An 18,970-nucleotide genomic window follows, 5' to 3' on the forward strand; every position below is an offset into this window, starting at 1 on the left:
ATCTATTTGCATTAGAAAATTTCAGCAAATTGAATAAATGGCAGCAGGTAAACAGTGGTTTTATTAAAACTCAAACAAGAGCAAGTGTTAAAGAACTTGGGAGGTCAAACATTTAGATTGTGAAAAAAAAATCATCTCAAGAGACAAACTCCAAGCCTAGAAAAAAAATAGAACCACCAAGATCAGCTTTTGAGAGGCATTCTAAAAGGATAAAATATGAGTACAAATTGAAAGAGAGAAACTGGACATACTGTCTATGAGATTTTGTTCCTTCCAGATATATAAATACTCAGGAGAATTTAAAAAAATGTTTATGAAGCAATGTTTTTTAGGAATTAGGATGTTGGCAGGGAAATGCATTGGCATAATTCTTGCCACTATGGCACCACATTCAAAGATAACTTAGCATGGATATGCAACATTACCTTTTCTTTGTAAATTATAATATAGGGTGGATCTGTCATCATTAGAACAGCTTATTTACCAATACCAACAAAAGCCAATGCCATCGAAAAAAACCCTTACCTACTAAAAGGTGTGTACAACCATTACACAATGTTGTGGTTAAAACTGGGATTCAACTCCTGGGCAAAGTTCACTGTCCCATGGAGTTGCACATTTCATAATAAGAGTTTTAAATAGGTCATCCACTTACAAACCTAATGATTAAAGGTCAAACCAAACCAGCTGCTAACTATAAAATTGTATCTTGGCGGACATTTGTTTCCTGACCTGTTCAGCTTTTAAAAATAACATTGACCATTGGTTTAAAACCCCCTTTAGAAACCTTCTATGCAAGGTGGGTGCACAGAACTTTACTTTCCTGACAGTCAGGCAGTTCTGCTGCATTCCACTCCAGAACTGCACCAGGACAGGACAAGGTCACAGGACAGCAGGGCAGCCCCATGCTTTCCAAGACAAACTCCACCAGTTGATTTTCTCCTTCCAGGATAGATATCTACATGACAAATTGAATTCTCATAGCTGAAACCAAGCAAATGCTATTGACTGTAAGGCTACTCAGAGGAGGAAGCTGATGGCCTCTTGTCATTCTCCCTGTGTTTCAGCAGGGATACCAGAATGTGTTGAATTTGTCAAATCAGACAGTTTAACAAGCCACTTACTTGAATAGGGAAACATCTGCACTCCTAATGGTGTGAACAAGTGTTAATTATTGCTTGCTATTTTAGGGAAAATATGCTGATTATATCACAAAGGAAACACATACCTACAAATAGTTGAAGATATTCTCCAGTTACTGGCATGTCTCCAGAACCAAATACAAAAAACTCTTTGGGAGAGGCCTGAGTACTCAGCACTTCCCATAACTGAGTCAGAAATAGTTACAGCAAGGATTCAGTCTCATTATCAATAGTTTTTCATGCTTTGAAAAGAATGATGCTGAAATATTTTGGGTTTCTGCTTATGATATCTTGACATGTTTAGTAGCACAACTTAAACTGGATGTGGCTGAAGGAATGGACAATGGGAAGAAAATTTTATTTAGAAAACTGTGAAGTTTGAAATTTTGTCTTCCCTCTTTGTGTTAAAAGTTCCACTGTATTTGAGAAATGTGCCAACATACAATTCCATACCCATGATCTGCAAAGTACCTTTGGTTAAGAGGCCTCACTCTCACTAGGATAATATCACACTACTTCTCTTTTATTTCTACTTTCACATAAGTTTAATTGTCCAGAAGCTTTAATCTGTTGATACAAGAACACTACTCATATTTAATCCTTTTGGTGAGAGCACAAAGATGGTAGTTGGCAGATGTGGACCCCACTCCCCACCTACATATGAAAAGATCACCACAAACTTATCCACACCACAATATATTGCATTTGGTACTGCAGTAATGAAAAGCAACTTTCAATTTAGCACTGACGGAGATGTGTAAAAAGAGCAAAGAGTACTCCATTCTACAGAATCAAAATACAAAACAGATGACAGCTACTTCCACGCTCATGCACGTTCATCCCTTACTCATCTGACATGATGTAAATTAAATTAGAATACCAAAATGATAATTTTTTTGAGGCATGTTTACTATCACTTTTCCAAGTCTTTTTAAGTTGCAGAATTTTTATACCCAAAGGCACTTTTTGTTGTATGCCCGAAGAACGTCTCCACAGGGCAATTAGCACATTTTTACATTGCCTGCTCTTCATACAGCCTCTCACCAAAATTCTTCTCAAGCCATTGCACTATAGGAAGGCTCACAAGTAAAATTTTATTTCATCTATGTGTACACTAATGTTTTCTGATAGTCACTTTGATTAAAACCAGAAAACGTTTAAGAATTTCTATATTCAATTTATGCCTACTTCCTATTCAATTCAGCTGACAGCTCTTCTATTTCAACATAAGTTGAATTAATCTCTTTCTTGAAGGCTGCTCTGCAGAAAGCAACAAAGATGTATCAAGAGAAATTAAATCACAATTTCTTCTGATGAATTTCAAAACATGAACCTATAACTATGGTATGGTGGGAATTTACTGTAGAGAAATACAAGTGTAGAATAAAGCATTAGCACTTCAAATGCTAATCAAATAAGTTAATAATGGAGCAAAATACAGAGTGGTTTTTTTCATACTACAAAAATCACTGAACTGCAGAAAAGATACGCAGATAGTGTCATTGTCTAAATCTCTCAATTCCAATTTAAGAAAATATTTTATGGTATTTCAACAGAACTACACAAACACCTCTATGAAAGCAGTCCAGAATTCACAGGGCACATTCCTTTAATTTTTGACTTAAATATATCTTTACTTCATGCACAGAGTATGGTTTTTATTTCATCACCAGCCAAGCAGTGCCACTTTCTTACTTGCTACATCTCCTTCTTGTCCATGAACTCGTTTTAGATGGACAAAAGTTCCATTAAAATGAAGAAAACAAGCATATTAACTTTATTTAATAAGGTTCTAGGTGGATGCATAAAGTAGCAAAATTAAAGGCTTATCAAATCAGATTTTTTTTAAGAGAAACTTTTTTTATGAAGCTGGTGAATTTAGTTATTGTTTCCAGTCACCATAGCATTCTGCTTTGTGGAAGTAATGAGAAGTATGTACTTTCCAAGCATATTTTTTTCTTTTTTTCCATTTTTAATCTGAAAATGACCTATTTCTAATGTCTAATGTCAAACTGCTGATTGGTGTACCAAGCTAAAAGGACTAAAATGGGTAATTTTCCTACAGGATGCTACAACTGGTTTCTTCACTTCAAGAAAAGCCCAGGTACCTACTCCACGCTTTGATTTCCGGAAAATTTTAGCAGTCAACATATACAGCACAAATATTTTTAATTTAAATAGCTTTATGCTTAGTTGTAAAAAGAACAAACTTCCCATATTAAAATCTATTTACCATATATGCAAATACTGTTTCTAATGATACAACTTGATAAACAATTACTTCCTAAGAAGAAAGAAATCAAATTCTCCTCTGTAAATAAAAAAAGCTATGCATAAACTATGCACACTCATACAGAACTCCCAATGACTTTATTGTTCCACAGACCAAAAGAAACCAGTCAAATGCATATATGGAAAGGATTTGGAAATGATATGGAAAGCAGTTTGCACTGAATTCACCTGGCAGCTGCTTAGAGACACAGACACCCCTGAGCCTCACTTGCCAGAGTGCTGGAACCTCTCCATCCAAAAGCTTGAAATTCCAGGTAACACCTACTGTGAAAACTGCTGTCAAAAAGCATGGCCACCAGGAATTTGCTGGGAACCTGAAAACTAAGTTTTGTAATAGCATTTGCCAGAGACTGTATGGTTATACTCATTATATTTTCATTTCAATTACTCATGAAAAAAGCTTTGTGCCAACATATTTATTTCTTAGTACAATGCAATGGGCTAGTTTACAGTCTAACTAAAACCTAGGGTTTTACAGACTAAAGCTGAAATAAATAAAAATAATAATAATTTTTAAAAACCCAAGAAAACAAACAAACAAATCACTTCCAGTATATAGGTTAGAATTGCCAGAATTTGCTAAATACTGCTATTCATTCATTTGTAAGAATCAAACATTCATATAAGGCATATAACCCATATGGGCAAAAATCAGAGATTTTAGGAGATTTGTTTGCAAATAATTACTAGTTTTACATGTTTTAGTTATGAGAAACAGAAATGAAGTGGCTACCACTGTTAATACAGTGGTAGATACTATACTGAAAAGGCAGCTTCAAGCAAACTCTTTAATTAATCTGTATTCAATAATTTATTTCTGCCATTAAGGGATAAGTAAACCAGCTTTATTTAAGTCCTGTTAAACTCTGATCAGGTAAACTCAATTGGATTATCTAGAAGTCCATTTAGAAGGTGCTGCTCCGTGTAGATAATATAATAGCGATTTAAAAAAGAGTTAAGTAAAGATTATCTCAGAGGATCTAGTACCACATCACTGCTGATACTGTCTGTAACAGTCCACATTCCTTTTTGTTAACATTAACATTCTTGAGGTAAAAACACTTCACATAGCCACATTTTCTACCAGTTTTGCTACAAAATGCTTAAATACATCTCCAAGATACATGTATTCTCACTATTTTAGAGATTACTATATAATGACAGCATTAAAAAAAGGCAATGAGGTGACTTGCTCAAACTAATAAAGCAAGTCTGGACAAGAAAGAGCAAGTGCCCTGAATTCTCTTTCCATACTTCCCAATTTCCATACAGAATTATGTGGACACCCAAGAAACCAGGCTCTGTTTCCCAGCTTTCCATGGCTATATCCACCAGAGAAAATGTTTTGCCTACTTCCCCGCCCCAAAATCTGTGACACTGAAGACAGCCTCATAGGAAATCTACCCCCTTATGTTTGTCATTACACTGTAAAGCTAGTGATGCTGTCAAACTGGAACAGCTATCCTTCCATTATATATTTAGACAGGAACCATAATTTATCATTATATGCATCAGGGTGATTATCTACAGGGACAGATAATGTTTGTTCTGTTACCTACACAATTAAGAAACACTTTTGACAGCAAAGACATCCTAGTTCACATCATCTTTTTGACACTTATGTTCTTGTTATTTTCTTGAAGATTTTTGTGTCAAAATCATCTCACAGGACTTTTACACTCCTCCCTCCCTATGTGCACTGCACATCAACATATTACACAATTTGTCCCACCTCATTTGTAACCACACTGCCTACAGACCATGTCATAAACCAGTCCTCAAAACTGATCCCCATTTAAAAATAACCTCCTCAAAATAGAAGAGAGAAGGAGTAAGGGTTACTGGGGTTATTTTTACCCTGGATCAGTTCAATGGCTTGATTTACGCTGGGGACCCAACAGAGGTTTTTTTGGCACAAGCAAGGGTGGCACATCGTGGTGTGGAGAAGAGGGAAGGGATGGCTGTGGGCAGAGGGGATGTTGGGCTGGCTCTGAGGCTGGAGCCAGCATGTGGTAAAGCTCAGCCTCAAAGGCACCACTCAGAAACCATAATAAAACCATTCAGCAGCACTTGTAGTGGGAGATTCAAAATAACTACAATGGAGCAGTGTAATAAAAAATAAACCAGGACCAAAAAACCTGTAGACAATTTAGCCAACACCCTAAAAACAATCCCATCTCTTCTAAGCATGTATTTTCCTAGATCTAAAGAGCCATAGGCTGGAGCGATTCCCCAGCAATTTTGCATTTCAACAGCTAGTATTCTGATTCCACTACTTTTTAAATACAATTTTTCTAAAGTTATTATGGTATTTTGAGAGACACTTTTCTTAGCTAAGTCCAGAACAATTAAAAACAGGCAGTTGTAAATAATCTTCCACTACTTTGGATACTTCATTAAAACCAGAGAATTATAGAGGGATTATGACTCAAAATAAATAGGTTTTACTTGGCAGCTCGGTTCAGACTGCTTGATCAGGGACAGAGACATGTTCATAAAATGAGAGCATTTCCTTACTTCTTCTAAAAGTTAAGAGCAAAAAAGAAAGGAATGAGAAAAAGGTGACTATTCTAGTTGGTACTAGGGATGAAGGAAATATCCTAACCACTGTCTGGTATGCAGTACAGGGATAAAAATATCACCCCTATAACCCAGCTAACCCAACATCAACTTATATTTGAAACAGATACACAGCTAGTCAGAACTAGGGAATATACTTATGAGATTAATATTTTACACTTATGTTAAGCCAAATGCATCAAAGGATAATAGTGATAGAAATGTCATTTGGAAACCTCAACTAAAATCTTAATTTTATTTTTCATTTCAACCAGTGAAATAGTTGTAAAAAGAGCCTGAGATTTTGATTTGCTAGGTCTTCATTCTTACACATCACACTGCCCCTGTAAAGCACGTATTAAACTGGCTACAGGTAAAACTGAAGAGTAGAATTTACTTCTACTAAGTTTAGTGAGATAATTAGAAGCAGTTGTAACACAAACTTCATCAAGCTCTCAAATTTACTGCTCAAGGAAACCAACTTTTCTGCTTGTTTCACTAGAGAGCCTCAATGATGAGCACAGTTAATTTTGTAATTTCTAAATCACAGATCTTAAAAATATTGTTTATCACGAAACACTCTTATGACACAAACTCAGTACCAATAATTACATGTGTACCTTCAGAACATCGAAACAAAGATAACTACCTCAGTTCTAAGGCTTTAACTAGTGTGTATTCACAAACAGTTCAATTATTAAAATAAAAAGCTTCAGCTAGCTCAACTGAGCTCAGTCGAGGAGGTTTACTTAATTCAACTTCCTTTTCCTCTGCTTAAAGTCATCGTGCTGGTCAGTGACAATTTAAACATATGATAAGAACCCAGCCTGAATAAAAGCAATGATAATGGTTCTCTTAAATTATAATCTTTTAGGAAAAAAATAGTGCTGTGGTGTTAAGAAAAAAGTTCTGCTGTCAGTATGGAAAGCATGATTTCTCTTATTCTCAGTGTTCATTCAAAGTAGCAGGGCTAGACTTTTTTTGCAAGACTTGGTCATTTAATGTCCTGTCATTTTATTAATAATATGTTTCTCAGTGATGCAAACAGAATACTACACACAGTATTTATTAATGCTTTTCATACCAACGAGAGAGCACATGGCCCTGATTAGACTTCTGCTCTTTCCAGATTATCTAAAATATTCCTTCAAAATTAGTGGCTCATGTATATCCATATAATGCATGTAGTTAAAACCTCAACCTTACAAACATCTACATATGAAACAGTTAATCATGCCAATGAAGTTGGCCACTAGTCAAAGTTATGCACACGCCTAAGGCTCTGTGGATTCAGGGCTTAAAAATTTAACAAATACCTTTGCTCAGAGAAGAAAAACTAGTTTTATTGGAGGACTGTTATTTCTGAAGTTGTGTGTCATTCAACACATCAAAGATTCTTGACTGAATTTCAAGTTATTTATGATTTGGTAAGTTTATTTCTATTACTTTAGACATGAAGGGCTTGCTACCACATATCCTACCACAGACAGTACATACATTAAATTTTATATATAAAATAGTTAATATTCAGTAACACATACACACTTGGCTTATTCACTTACCAATACACAATTACCCTTTAATTTCAGGAGAAAAAGAAACATAATTTAAAAAAAAAATCACTGCATTCCAATTTAATTAAATTTAAAAACCTCCCGCAATAGAAAAGACAAAGAAAATCAAGTAGTTCAGTACAAGGTAGGTCACAGGGACTTGTTACAGCATTGTTACAGATCACAACCTGAACTATCATAGAACAATGGGCAGTAGGAGGGCTGTGGGCACACAGCCAGTTCAAGAGCACACAGGGTGGAGTAAGGAGCTGCTGCCTTTTCTCTCGAATATTCTCCTAAAACTATCAACAAAGCAGGATTTTCTTTTCCCTCCCTAGCACGAGTGATCATCCATGAAGGGATCAAATATTTGTATGAGTAACACTGACAAGTGTCAAAACTAAAGAGGTGTCAAGTTTAAAATCTTAAAATCTCTAATTTATTAAAGATTCTTTAAGCTCAAATGACTAACATCACATTTTATATGCTACAAAAGAATCACACGTTCCCCTCTCCACCAACCGGTCTGTACCTGCTGAACTTTGAAAACTACTGAATTTGAAGATTAAAATGCCAATATTTCCAGCTAATTGCTAATAGTGCACGACTTCTGCCTTGTCTGCTATGGTGCTTTAGCTTTTTATTTCAATAAAGACTCATTGAAGTAGAGCAACTCCTAGAAGCAACAGTAAATCAGAGTTACCATAGGTGTAAACTATCCCACATCTTACTACTATTTGCACTTGCACTTTTCCTTTCAAGCAAGCACCTATGACTGACTACTCCTGGTGTAAGTGCATCATAATTTTAACACATCATCATAAATCCCACCCTCAGCTCACTGGAACAGTGAACAAAGAATACAAGCTTTGAAACACTTCTCTATTACTGCAAGTAACAGGTCCTTTTCACAGTAATTTGCATCTTCTCAGTGCTTAAGTGTTCAGTGTTTACAAACTGTATTTTCATTGGCTTCTGCCACTAACCTGGTTGAATACAGTAGAAATTAATCAAAGTGAGGAGGCACAAAGTTATACCAAATAAATAATTATACTTTCTGCATTTACTGTAGGGCTGATGGCATTTTGAATGATTAATTAGGACTGGGAGGGTTGGGGCAAGGACATAGCATGTGGAGAGCCTTTGCAAAAAACTGCCTGACACAGCTGTCAGAGAACATGTCTGACTCAGCAAGAAAATTTCACTGTTCTTCCCAAAGAGAAAAATACAGTATCACTAAATGCCATTTAATAATCAACAGACTGTTGTGCATATGTTCACTCCTTTTAAGAAGGGCAGTTCCTGGCAATATCCAAATATTACTGCCAGCACTGCACATCTTAGCTGTAGCTGATCATTCTGGCAGAGCACAAGAAGGGAAACAAGTGTCTGTTTATAAAGGATCAGCCTAAATGTTCCAGCAGTACTGTTACATATTCTATTTGATTAGCACTGAGAAAAGACACCTACCATAGTAATTTCCAAAAGAGCAACTCTATGGTTTTTGTAAATATTTACTACAGTGCAGTGAAATATAAACCTGTGCAAAAAAGCATGACTGCAGCCAAGTTGAATTATTTACTCACCGGTGGGAAATCAAAATCTATCTGGTTGGCTAAATTTAAGATGTAGTCGATTCGAAACTGGTTCTCTGGATTGGCTAATTCAACTGGAGGTGCCAAATTGCCCATTGCTGTCACTATTGTCTGCAAAGAAAACCAAAAAGAAATTATGTAGAGTGACTAAACAGCTAGCTGTGAATAGTTAAAAGCAATAGCTTGTAAGTTTACCTCTATAGCTTCTTTTATATTGTTTTTAATATCCTGAATTTTCATTTTCTTCTCTCTGTAATAAAAAAATACATAATTAAATCTCTAAGCCATAAAAGCACTTTTTGAAACAGAACATGAACTTGAAAAGTATTCTATCAAAAGTGTATTGTTACAATTGTCTAAAGTGCTCAGTCACTTTTGTAGATACACTTCATTAACTATCTCATAAATTTTCTACTTAAATAGTAAAGATCGATTTGTATCCTAAAGTTATTATCTAGTTATGCTGAAATAAAAACTTAACTGCCATCTTAGACTGAGACTAAGAGATTCTGCAAAGTTAAATATATTTTGATTCATTTGAATGCAAAATACTGGACATGTGGAAGTTATTTAGAAAAGCATAAACTGTAAACAGAGTGGAAAAAAAGGTGTAGTTATTTAAAGGAAAAACAAGTTATAAGACCAAAAAACCTCAAACCACAAATAATTACAGCACAAAAATGATAGTATATCAGAAAAAGAGCACATAACCTTACAGAGACATTAAAACTAACAGTTCAGATATAAAAACTAAAATAAATAATGAAGGGATAATGCAAATATGTAAAATTACTTTTTAACTACAAGCAGAACAACAGGCTGAAAAAACACTTGGAATGCTTTATATAAGCACTATCATCTGGGACTAACTGCAGTCAAACTAAAAAGCATCAGGCTAAAGCAAGCTGGAGTGCAAACCACTGCGCCTCTACTATACTTGTACTGTATTTTATGTCAAATCTGACAATAGTTATTTTCAAACACTGCAATCAAATTACATGCATGATCAAACATTTGGTATAACCAGGAATTAGCATCCAAAAGGTATTGAGTCTGTAAACTGTAACTTAATTGTAAAGCACTATCAGAAAGTTTTTATGTTATTAATTTCTTGCTGTATACACCATAAAATTACTACTTTGAGGTAAACCACGTTAGCCATGTAATTACAAAAAAACCCACCTAAATTGTCTAAGTGACCTTTTAATCTTCATTAAATATTTTTACAGAATGCTTTCACTATCTGAATAGTTGTAAGATCTCTTTTTATTTTATTTATTTTGAAAACGTATTTTCCAGCACAGTATCCCGGAGACTTGAAACACCAAGAGTGTTTTCTTTTTTTTTTTTTAATGCTTTAAAAGGTAGTGCTCACTCTTTCAGTTTACAGAACACAGCTTGAAAACCAAAGCACTCATATTGCAAATGCTTTTCATCACTTTTTTCTTTCTATAATAATTCACAACCAACAACCAAAATGAAACTGAAAGCATATTCACCAAATAAGAATGCAGCAGAACAGCAGAAAAAAAAATAAAGAGGCAGATGCAGACATAAAAAAAACTGGAAAATTGGTGGGAATTTTAGTTATCAAATGACAGGACCGTGCCAGCCTCCTGTTACACTGCCTTTTAGATACAGATGTAGAGGATCTTACTATACATTCTACAGTTGTGTAAGCAGGACTGCAATGCAAGTGCTGCTCTCACACATGGAAAGCAAACAGCAGCATCAAATCACCTTGTTCTGAATGGCTTAGCTCTGTAAGAACCTCTCAATCAGCAGCTCAACTCTACCACACACAAACACCATCACCCTCCTCATCACTGACCACTGCATATATTCTCAAAACCATGGGGCAGGGAGAGGAAGGTCAGTGAAGCTTGGTGCAGAAAGAAAATGAAATCATCAATAATCAGATGTGAATTCTTGGTTTCCCTAGACTTCTTCATCTACCTACAAATCACCTTATTCCTGCAGACTACAACTTTTCTCCTTTAGGGATTTGGCACCACTGATGGGAACAAGGCAGTGATCCAGGAAAGGCCAGAAGCACCAAACCAAGTTAAATAAGTAAGGCAGGAAAAAAGAGAAAAAAATGAGGCCTTTTCACCCTCCTTCCTTCCCATATTCAATGTGTAAATTCAGGTATAAAGAAACTCTCCATTGTACAAACCAAGACTTACAATTTTTCTGTCTTCATTATGCCTCTGATTTTCATCTGGGTTTTGAACTTAATTAACATGTATCCAGATTACGTAAAGAAATTACATTTGGTCATTTTGCTTTGTAACATCATTCGAAAGACAGAAGTTTAGAAAGTATTCTGGTTTGTAATTCTGGAGAGTAATTTGGTTTATTTACTTAAAAGGGAACTAGGGAACTATAGCTGTATTTTCTCCCCTGGAACAATTGGAGATAACTGTCTCAAAGCATTATTTAAGTGCACAGTTACCTAACTCTTCTATACCATCCAATAAATCACATTATTTCTATTACAGGCTTTGGTCAGACTTTCACATTTACACCTCTTCATTGATCCTAACACTACTAGCAGCACTGCAAAGTGCTAATGAACATGAAGTGATATAAAATTCCAGCAATTAACAAACTGCTTGATAACCATCATCATCTTTACAACAAGAATACTCATAGTTCCTATTTCTGGTTTTGTTGCCATGGCCCTATAGCATGCCTGGTAAACAAGGAATCTTATTACACAGCAATGAATGTATCATGTCATTTTGTGTTTTGTAATGTTTACTAAGCATAAATTTTCCATGACAATGAGATATTCTATTCTTCTGGAACTCAACATGTTCATCAATCATTAACTGTAACTTCTCTTCAAAACAAGAAAGGTGAAGCTCGTTTTATTCAGGGACTAATGAAGTGCAGTCAACAAAAGCTAAGCCCCACCACTGCTGTTCCTTTACTCTGCCAGAGCTGTTCTTGAGAAATCCCAGCCAGGTTGCACCTCAAATTTCCAAAATTAATTGAACGTCATTTTCCCCACCCACGAAGAGTGAATATTCAACTTGGAAACTAATTACTGTTTTTTTTCTTTCTTTCTTTCTTATTCCCAGGTGCTGGCATGGTGATCAAAACTACAAAAGGAAAAAACTGGGCTCCCAAAAATGTTTTCACCCAGAATAAACCAATGTCTCTGCAGACCTGTTCTGTATCTTTAGATGCCACGGGTTAATAAGGTCATATTTTTAATCTTGTTTAAAACTTTTGCTTAGGCTGTGTAGGGTAGGCCAAACAAAGCATTAAACTCTATTAGTTGGGGATTATAAGAAAAATCTCAAATCCTGCTGTTTTCAATATTTAAATAGGCCAAAGCAAAGCTGCACACAGCTTTCGGGAAAACTAATAAAGTCTATTTTAGGTACTATAAAAAAAGATGACATTTCAATTCAAGTAACATGAAATTAGAATGACATAAAAGGTCAGGAAAATCAAATATTCCTTGAAAACATTCCTAATCAGTAGTTAGTAAAGAACTTCTCCACCTGTGCCTGAGCTGTACTATTAAAACAGCAACACTTTTCACTCTGACTTTATCAAATCTGATGCAATGAACACATTACCAAACAGATTACCAGAAAGCAAACTAACATTAATTTTTATGTTAAACTTCTGGTTTATCATCCAGATAATATGAAGAACCACAACATAGAATTTGAAAAAAAAGTTTAAAGTTTAAAAACAACTTTCCAGAGGACCAAGGATTCAGCTCACCCAGCATAAATGTCTCACAGGTAGAAAAATCAAAAAAATCAGGCCTCAAATGAATGGTTAAAATAAAACCTGTTAAAGACCAAAAAAGTAATGAAACCTGTGACCCATTTATACCATTTTTTTCTTTTCTGAAAGCAAAGAAGTCTGAAAATTTTGGTCACTACTGACAGGTTAAGAAGCTTTCTGTTTTGTTGCAAAGTTCTGTTCAACAGGCAGAGGTCAGGTAAGACTGCTGAGAAAAATACAAAGAACTACCTTGTTTTAAATCAGAATGTAGTCTGCTGCTTCTTTTTTTTCTAGTAAAGGATAGATCTTATGAACAGAAATGAAGTGCTGTTTCTTTAAACCCTATAAATCCACAATAAGATAGCTAGAAAAAAAGATATGAAACACGCAGAGCATAAACAACACCATTTTTTTTCCTTTAGGAGAGACAGCCACAATACTATAGCACTTTTGTTTTAATATATATCAATTCTCTAAGCTAGTGGGGCAACCTTCCCCACATCTCCCCAAAAATCCTCTGATTATAAAGGAAACTCCACACTGTAAATCAGGGATACTTTAGCAGTCAAACATTACACATGCCATGAAGAGTACTGTGAAGAGGTGAATTTAATGTTGTGGGATGTATCATTTGAATGAAAGTAAAGACTTTGATCAGATAATATGCAACAGAAAAAGGCTTTTAATGAGGGTAAATTATGATTCCCAAATAATCCCTATGCATGGCTCAATAAAAGCAACAGACTGTGGAACATGAATACTTACAATGTGAATACATTTCTCAGTTTATCTTTTAACACATGGTTTCCTATGTGCAGCTTTAGCATAATAAATATTGTCACCTAATGGTTTGCAATTTAGTAGTGTGTATACTTTATTTCACAAGAGAACATGTCTAGAATCCTGAAGGGTATGTAACACCATGGGCAAAGTATACCATACCAGTACTAGTATACGTGCTACACCTACTAAAAATGACTGGCTTTTTACAACATAATAAACCCCCAAATTATGTTGAAATGTTTTTTTAATAATTTTGTTGCCCATTTTTTCTAGTTCTCAGGATGCTATTGCAAATAATAAAAAAGAAGAAAGTTTCCTTCAAACTTGTATTGCAGAATTGTATTGCCTGGAGAGTATATATAGATCTTTTTATTAGGCATATTAAAATGTAATCACCTAATGTTAATACAGAGCATTAGCTTTTGTCTTCTTTACAGGTCTGTAAGCAGCCTGGCTTCTATCATCTTTAATGATCAGTATAATGTATAAATTACCTTTATTTCTGAAGTACTGTCAAACTTCACAGTCTTGAACTTGCTGACATAAGAATTCTAACCAGTGAAAAGCTCCCCTTGCCTGTGCAAAGCTCTGGCAGTTAAGTGAATCAATTTGCAAGTATAAGAGCCAGACTAAAAATCTTACAAAACAATTAATTTGCCTCTGGCTTTTTATAGGAGAAAATGACATAGTTGTGTTTCAACACAGGTGCTTTCCAGTATTACCAACAAATGTGAACACACAGTGAAGTAGCCACAGGCAGTGTCCAACCCCCCTTTCTGCTCAGCTTCAAAAGCTCATTGCAATTACACATTGGAAGTAAATGAAATATATCAATTTCATTTAAAAATACAACTCAGATATTTTGACAGGCAGTCATGCACTTTACTGGCACGTGGGATTTAAACGTAATTATTCACCTAAATACGGTGTCTTTGATGCAGAAAACACCCTCATAGATTTCATAAACATTCCATTAAAATCTGCATTGAAATTTGTTTACTGCACCTCATGGAAGTGAACAAAAATGCAAACAGCATTACCTGCCAATCCACCTCATAAAAACAGAGCAGTGCAGTCAAGATCTTCACACACAAGACCACAGGCACGGAAATTCAATTAAGATTTTGCTACCGATCCAGATTGCAAAAATTCTGCAGTACTTTACAATTCAACAATATGATAGCTCTGGTTTAGCAGCATAGGTTATTTCTAAAAGAATAACATGGCAATTATCTCAAAATATAGCAGCCAGAATGGCAAACAGGGCAGCTGCCAAGCTAGAGGCACTTGAAAATGGGGGAGAATAGATGCCTATAATATTCAGACCATAGTTTAAATAATTAATTTTAGACCTATGACAAAGTACCAGTTGGTAAAATGCAATAGCAAAGAAAACCTTACATATCTTTTGCAAATCGAACTCTTCATTTATAGCACACCACAGAGACAGCTCAGTCATTCAGCCAACTTCAAGGAGATATTCAGTTTTATACAGTTCAAGAACAAAAAGGACAAGTACACACAGTCCTGTGGGGTGGGAGCTGCCATGCACCAGCTGCACAGTAAAAACTCTATGCAGCTTTCAACAGGAAACACAATTTACTTGGGCCCTCACTTGCAGCAGAGCTGAAGGGATTTTCTGACCACGTTAACACTTTGTTCTTGATAACTCTGTCACCTTGTAAGATGAAATAGTTACCCAAAGGCATAGCTGGCTGACAGAATGCAATCTGCAGCACACTACCTAGGGAATGCCATGCTGGTAACACTGACCACATATGCATCAAACTTCTCACTGAAAGCAACAGCCTCTTGCTGCTGCTGGATGTAGAACAGTTTCTCCTCCTTCTTTTTCCTTCACAAGGAAAACATCTACCCCAACATCTACTCTCTCCCCAACATCTACTTCACTTTGAAGATTGAGTTTATTTCTCCAAAATTCAGGGTAGCAACAAATTACATCATCCAGCTCCCAAAGATGATTTACTGCGGGAAGTAATTAATAACAGTAGTAGAAAAAGAATAGTTATGAGAATAGACTGTTCATTTTCTCATCAGTTAATGTCTTTTGGAAAAAGAAAAACCCATCAGGCTGAATGATTTTGTCATTACACACTTCGATTTAAAGGTGTGGTTAAAAATTATGTTGTACAGGTCTATTTGCAACATAAATGGTTTGGAAGAACTTAGTTCAAATATCCTGAAGCAAAAATCACTTTCACAGCCACACATGATATAATATATAGAAGAGATAATAGACACAGGACTTCCACAAGTTCCCTTTTAAATATTGGAAAAAGCACTGTAGAGTGCTTTAACGTTGCTTGTTCTAATGCAGTACAATATTTACCTCCATGATCTACATGAACATGGAACCGTGTGGCCATATATAGAGGAACATATGATGAGAAAGAACATAATATTGTAAGTGCTAGGATGCATCTTCTATTTACAGAATATTAGAATAATTCTCTGAGTTAGAAGGCAAGAAATACAAATTATTAAAGGACTGATAAAAAATGCATCACAGCTCTGTGATAGCAGAAAGGATATTATTTTTGGTCATTCCTTACATTCAAGTGTCAGGGGCTAAGGTGGTGACTTGTTTCATCTTTTAGGGGATACTACCTCAATGAAATTACTGTAAGACTCTAAAAAAGGCATCTCTAAATATAAACCTAACTAACTCAACGTTTATTTTACCTGTGCTGATTGTGGTATCTCAGGTGTTAAGGTTAAAGGGTATCTTCATTCTGCCACCATGGCTATGTGATGTGGAGACTGGTCGTGGGCAGGTTTGGCTCCTGATGCAATTGAAGGAGCCCAGAGGGTGGCTGGACACACACCTGATGGCTCTGTCCCAAGGGCTGCTCGGGCAGGCAGGAACAGCCCCGGCACATGGCACCCTGGTCACACCATCTGCCAAGGTGCAGGTGGCACAGAGATGCTATTCTGGCTCCAAGCTGCCTTGGGGCTCCCCTTTGCCTTTGCAAATTTCTACATAAAACCAGTTTAACTGGTATACAGTCCCTTCATACCTGTAAGTGGCACAAAGAGACCATCACAGACCCAGTATTAAGAAGCATAATTCTGCTTATGCTGCTCCATTTACCTCAGCTAATTAACTAGCAATAGTTTAGGTGAGAAATGAAAACAGAAATGTTCACAAAGAGCTTCGTGATGTACAAGGTTGACAAAGGCCCTTTAACTTACACCACGCAGTTAAACACCTTTGTAAACTGCAAACTTGGTCCCTAGTTCTTCAGGCATGGATCCAGAGGGTAACACACCAGTCTCATTTTCTTGCTTAAGTACAGCTAATTAAGCATATTTTAATAAAAGGTGCCCTGGAAAGTTTTAGTGTCCTCTCTAGATACTCCATATGTAATTAAGAAGGCTAGAGTCCTCAGAGTACATTTTGTGATTCTTTTCTGGTATGGAAGGACACCTCTCAGAACGAGCAGGAAATGTAGGGTTTGAGTCAAACTTGCTGCATCATCTTTCTTTGTACAATTCATTATTTTGAGTTAACCATTTCAAACTTTTCTCAGGAAGCTTAAAGACTTATTTATCTATGTATTTTAGCACTGTGACAGTGGTCATTATTAACACAGAGAAAAAGGAGACATACACATTGGTCACCTTTTAAAAACCTATACGACCAACTGTGCAATTGAACTAAAACACTGCACACAACACCTGTTATGACACACCCTCCACTGTTTAAAGTGCTCTGCTTGTATGGCCATCATTCACAGCAGATTTGCTAGGGTCTGCTGAGTTATAAATGTCTGTATTCTAGTAATTCCTTCAACCAGGATTGAGGGCAGGGACCAGCAAATTCCAGGGTTCTTCAGGGGTTCACATACAAGAATGAGAAGAATAGCTCCTACCATGGCCAATGACCTCACTGCTACTTAAAACTAAAAAAGTACAGGGCTGGCTAAGTGCCAACATTAAATGGAAAGAAATCCTAAAATAAAAATGGCTGGAACACTGGATGCCAAATAAGTATACACACAGAGCAGCATAAGCAGGATGCAATGTGGTGGGGATGAGAGCCCTGAAAACCTCGATTGTTTTTAGTGATTATGATCTCCATCATCATTTGAAACACTTCTGACATGTGAAACTGTAGACAAGCAATCTGGAAGGCATTTGCTTCTAACAGTTACAAACCCCAAGGTTTTCAGTCCAAAACCCTGGACGTTAGCAGGTAAGACACAGATGTCAGAAGCACAACCTGCAGTAATGTGTCCAGCTCTGGAGACCTCAGCACAAGAAGGACATGGACCTGTTAAAGCAGCTCCAAAGGAGAGCCATAAAACTGCAGAGTGATGGAGCACCCAGGAACAGCTGAGGCTGTTCAGCCAGGAGAAAAGACTGCTCCAGGAAGACCTTATTGCAATTTTTCAACACTTAACAGGGTCTATAGAAATAGATAGCAACCAATTTTTAGCAGGGCATGTAGTAGTAGGAGTAGGGAAAATGTTTTTTAAATGAAAGAGTGTAGATTTGGACCAGATAATGGGAAGAAATTTTTCATAATGAGGGTGGTGAAACACAGGAACAAGTTGCCCAGAGAGGTGGTAGATGCCCTTATCCCTTGAATTGAAACATTGAAGGTCAGGTTGGATGGGGCTCTGAGCAACCTAGTCTAGTTGAAAATGCCCCTGCCCACTAGAGGGTGATTGGACTAGATGACCTTTAAAAGCTCCTTCCAACCCAAACTATTCTATCACTGTAATTCACCATTTTCCCCCATTACTTTTCAAAAATTCAATTTTATTTTCAATGACCCAAATGTTCACATTTTCTAACTGCTAAATGATTTGGTAAGTTCAGAATCACAGACCAAAGAGGAAAGCAGTTAAGGCAGAGAATGTAAGATTTTCAGCACCTGAAAGACAGGGGGACAGGTTGGTAAGGAGCACAGACACTATGCAGACACAGAAACTACACAGCTGTCACTGAATGCTGATGTGTTTCTTATGGCAATGTTTCACTACTTTTCACTGAATCAGCTATTTTCTTTACAGCTGTCAACTTGGAATTTCTACCACTGACAAAGTCTAAATCAAAATTACTTCCACAGGTATCTCCCAGGATAAAAAGCGGTCAGGTACACACAGCTTTAGTTATAAGACTTAAAGAACTGTGTACAAAACTGGTTACAAACTGAGCATTAGAAGCAGAAACTGGAACAGCCCCTACTGATCATAGCTTTGGGAAAGTTCAAACTCACAGTCCTTCTTAACAGTGTGATGCCTTATCTACACACTGATTTCCATTACAC

The 18,970-nt window shown here is 36.2% G+C and overlaps 1 protein-coding gene across 4 annotated transcripts in view; it reads right to left on the reverse strand.

Annotated features, from left to right (window-relative positions):
* The window catches only part of GNAS (GNAS complex locus), a 135,695-nt gene that overhangs the window by 40,840 nt on the left and 75,885 nt on the right, over positions 1-18,970 (reverse strand). For all 4 annotated transcript variants that reach the window (XM_071760152.1, XM_071760153.1, XM_071760154.1 and 1 more), the window contains exons 3-4: positions 9,337-9,391; positions 9,133-9,252 (exon numbers count right to left, since the gene is read on the reverse strand). In XM_071760152.1, the coding sequence (XP_071616253.1) occupies positions 9,133-9,252; positions 9,337-9,391 (175 nt within the window). The remainder of the gene's footprint in view (positions 1-9,132; positions 9,253-9,336; positions 9,392-18,970) is intronic.

The sequence above is a fragment of the Heliangelus exortis genome, chromosome 16 (assembly GCF_036169615.1).
Source record: "Heliangelus exortis chromosome 16, bHelExo1.hap1, whole genome shotgun sequence".
Classification (NCBI taxonomy): Eukaryota; Metazoa; Chordata; class Aves; order Apodiformes; family Trochilidae; genus Heliangelus; species Heliangelus exortis.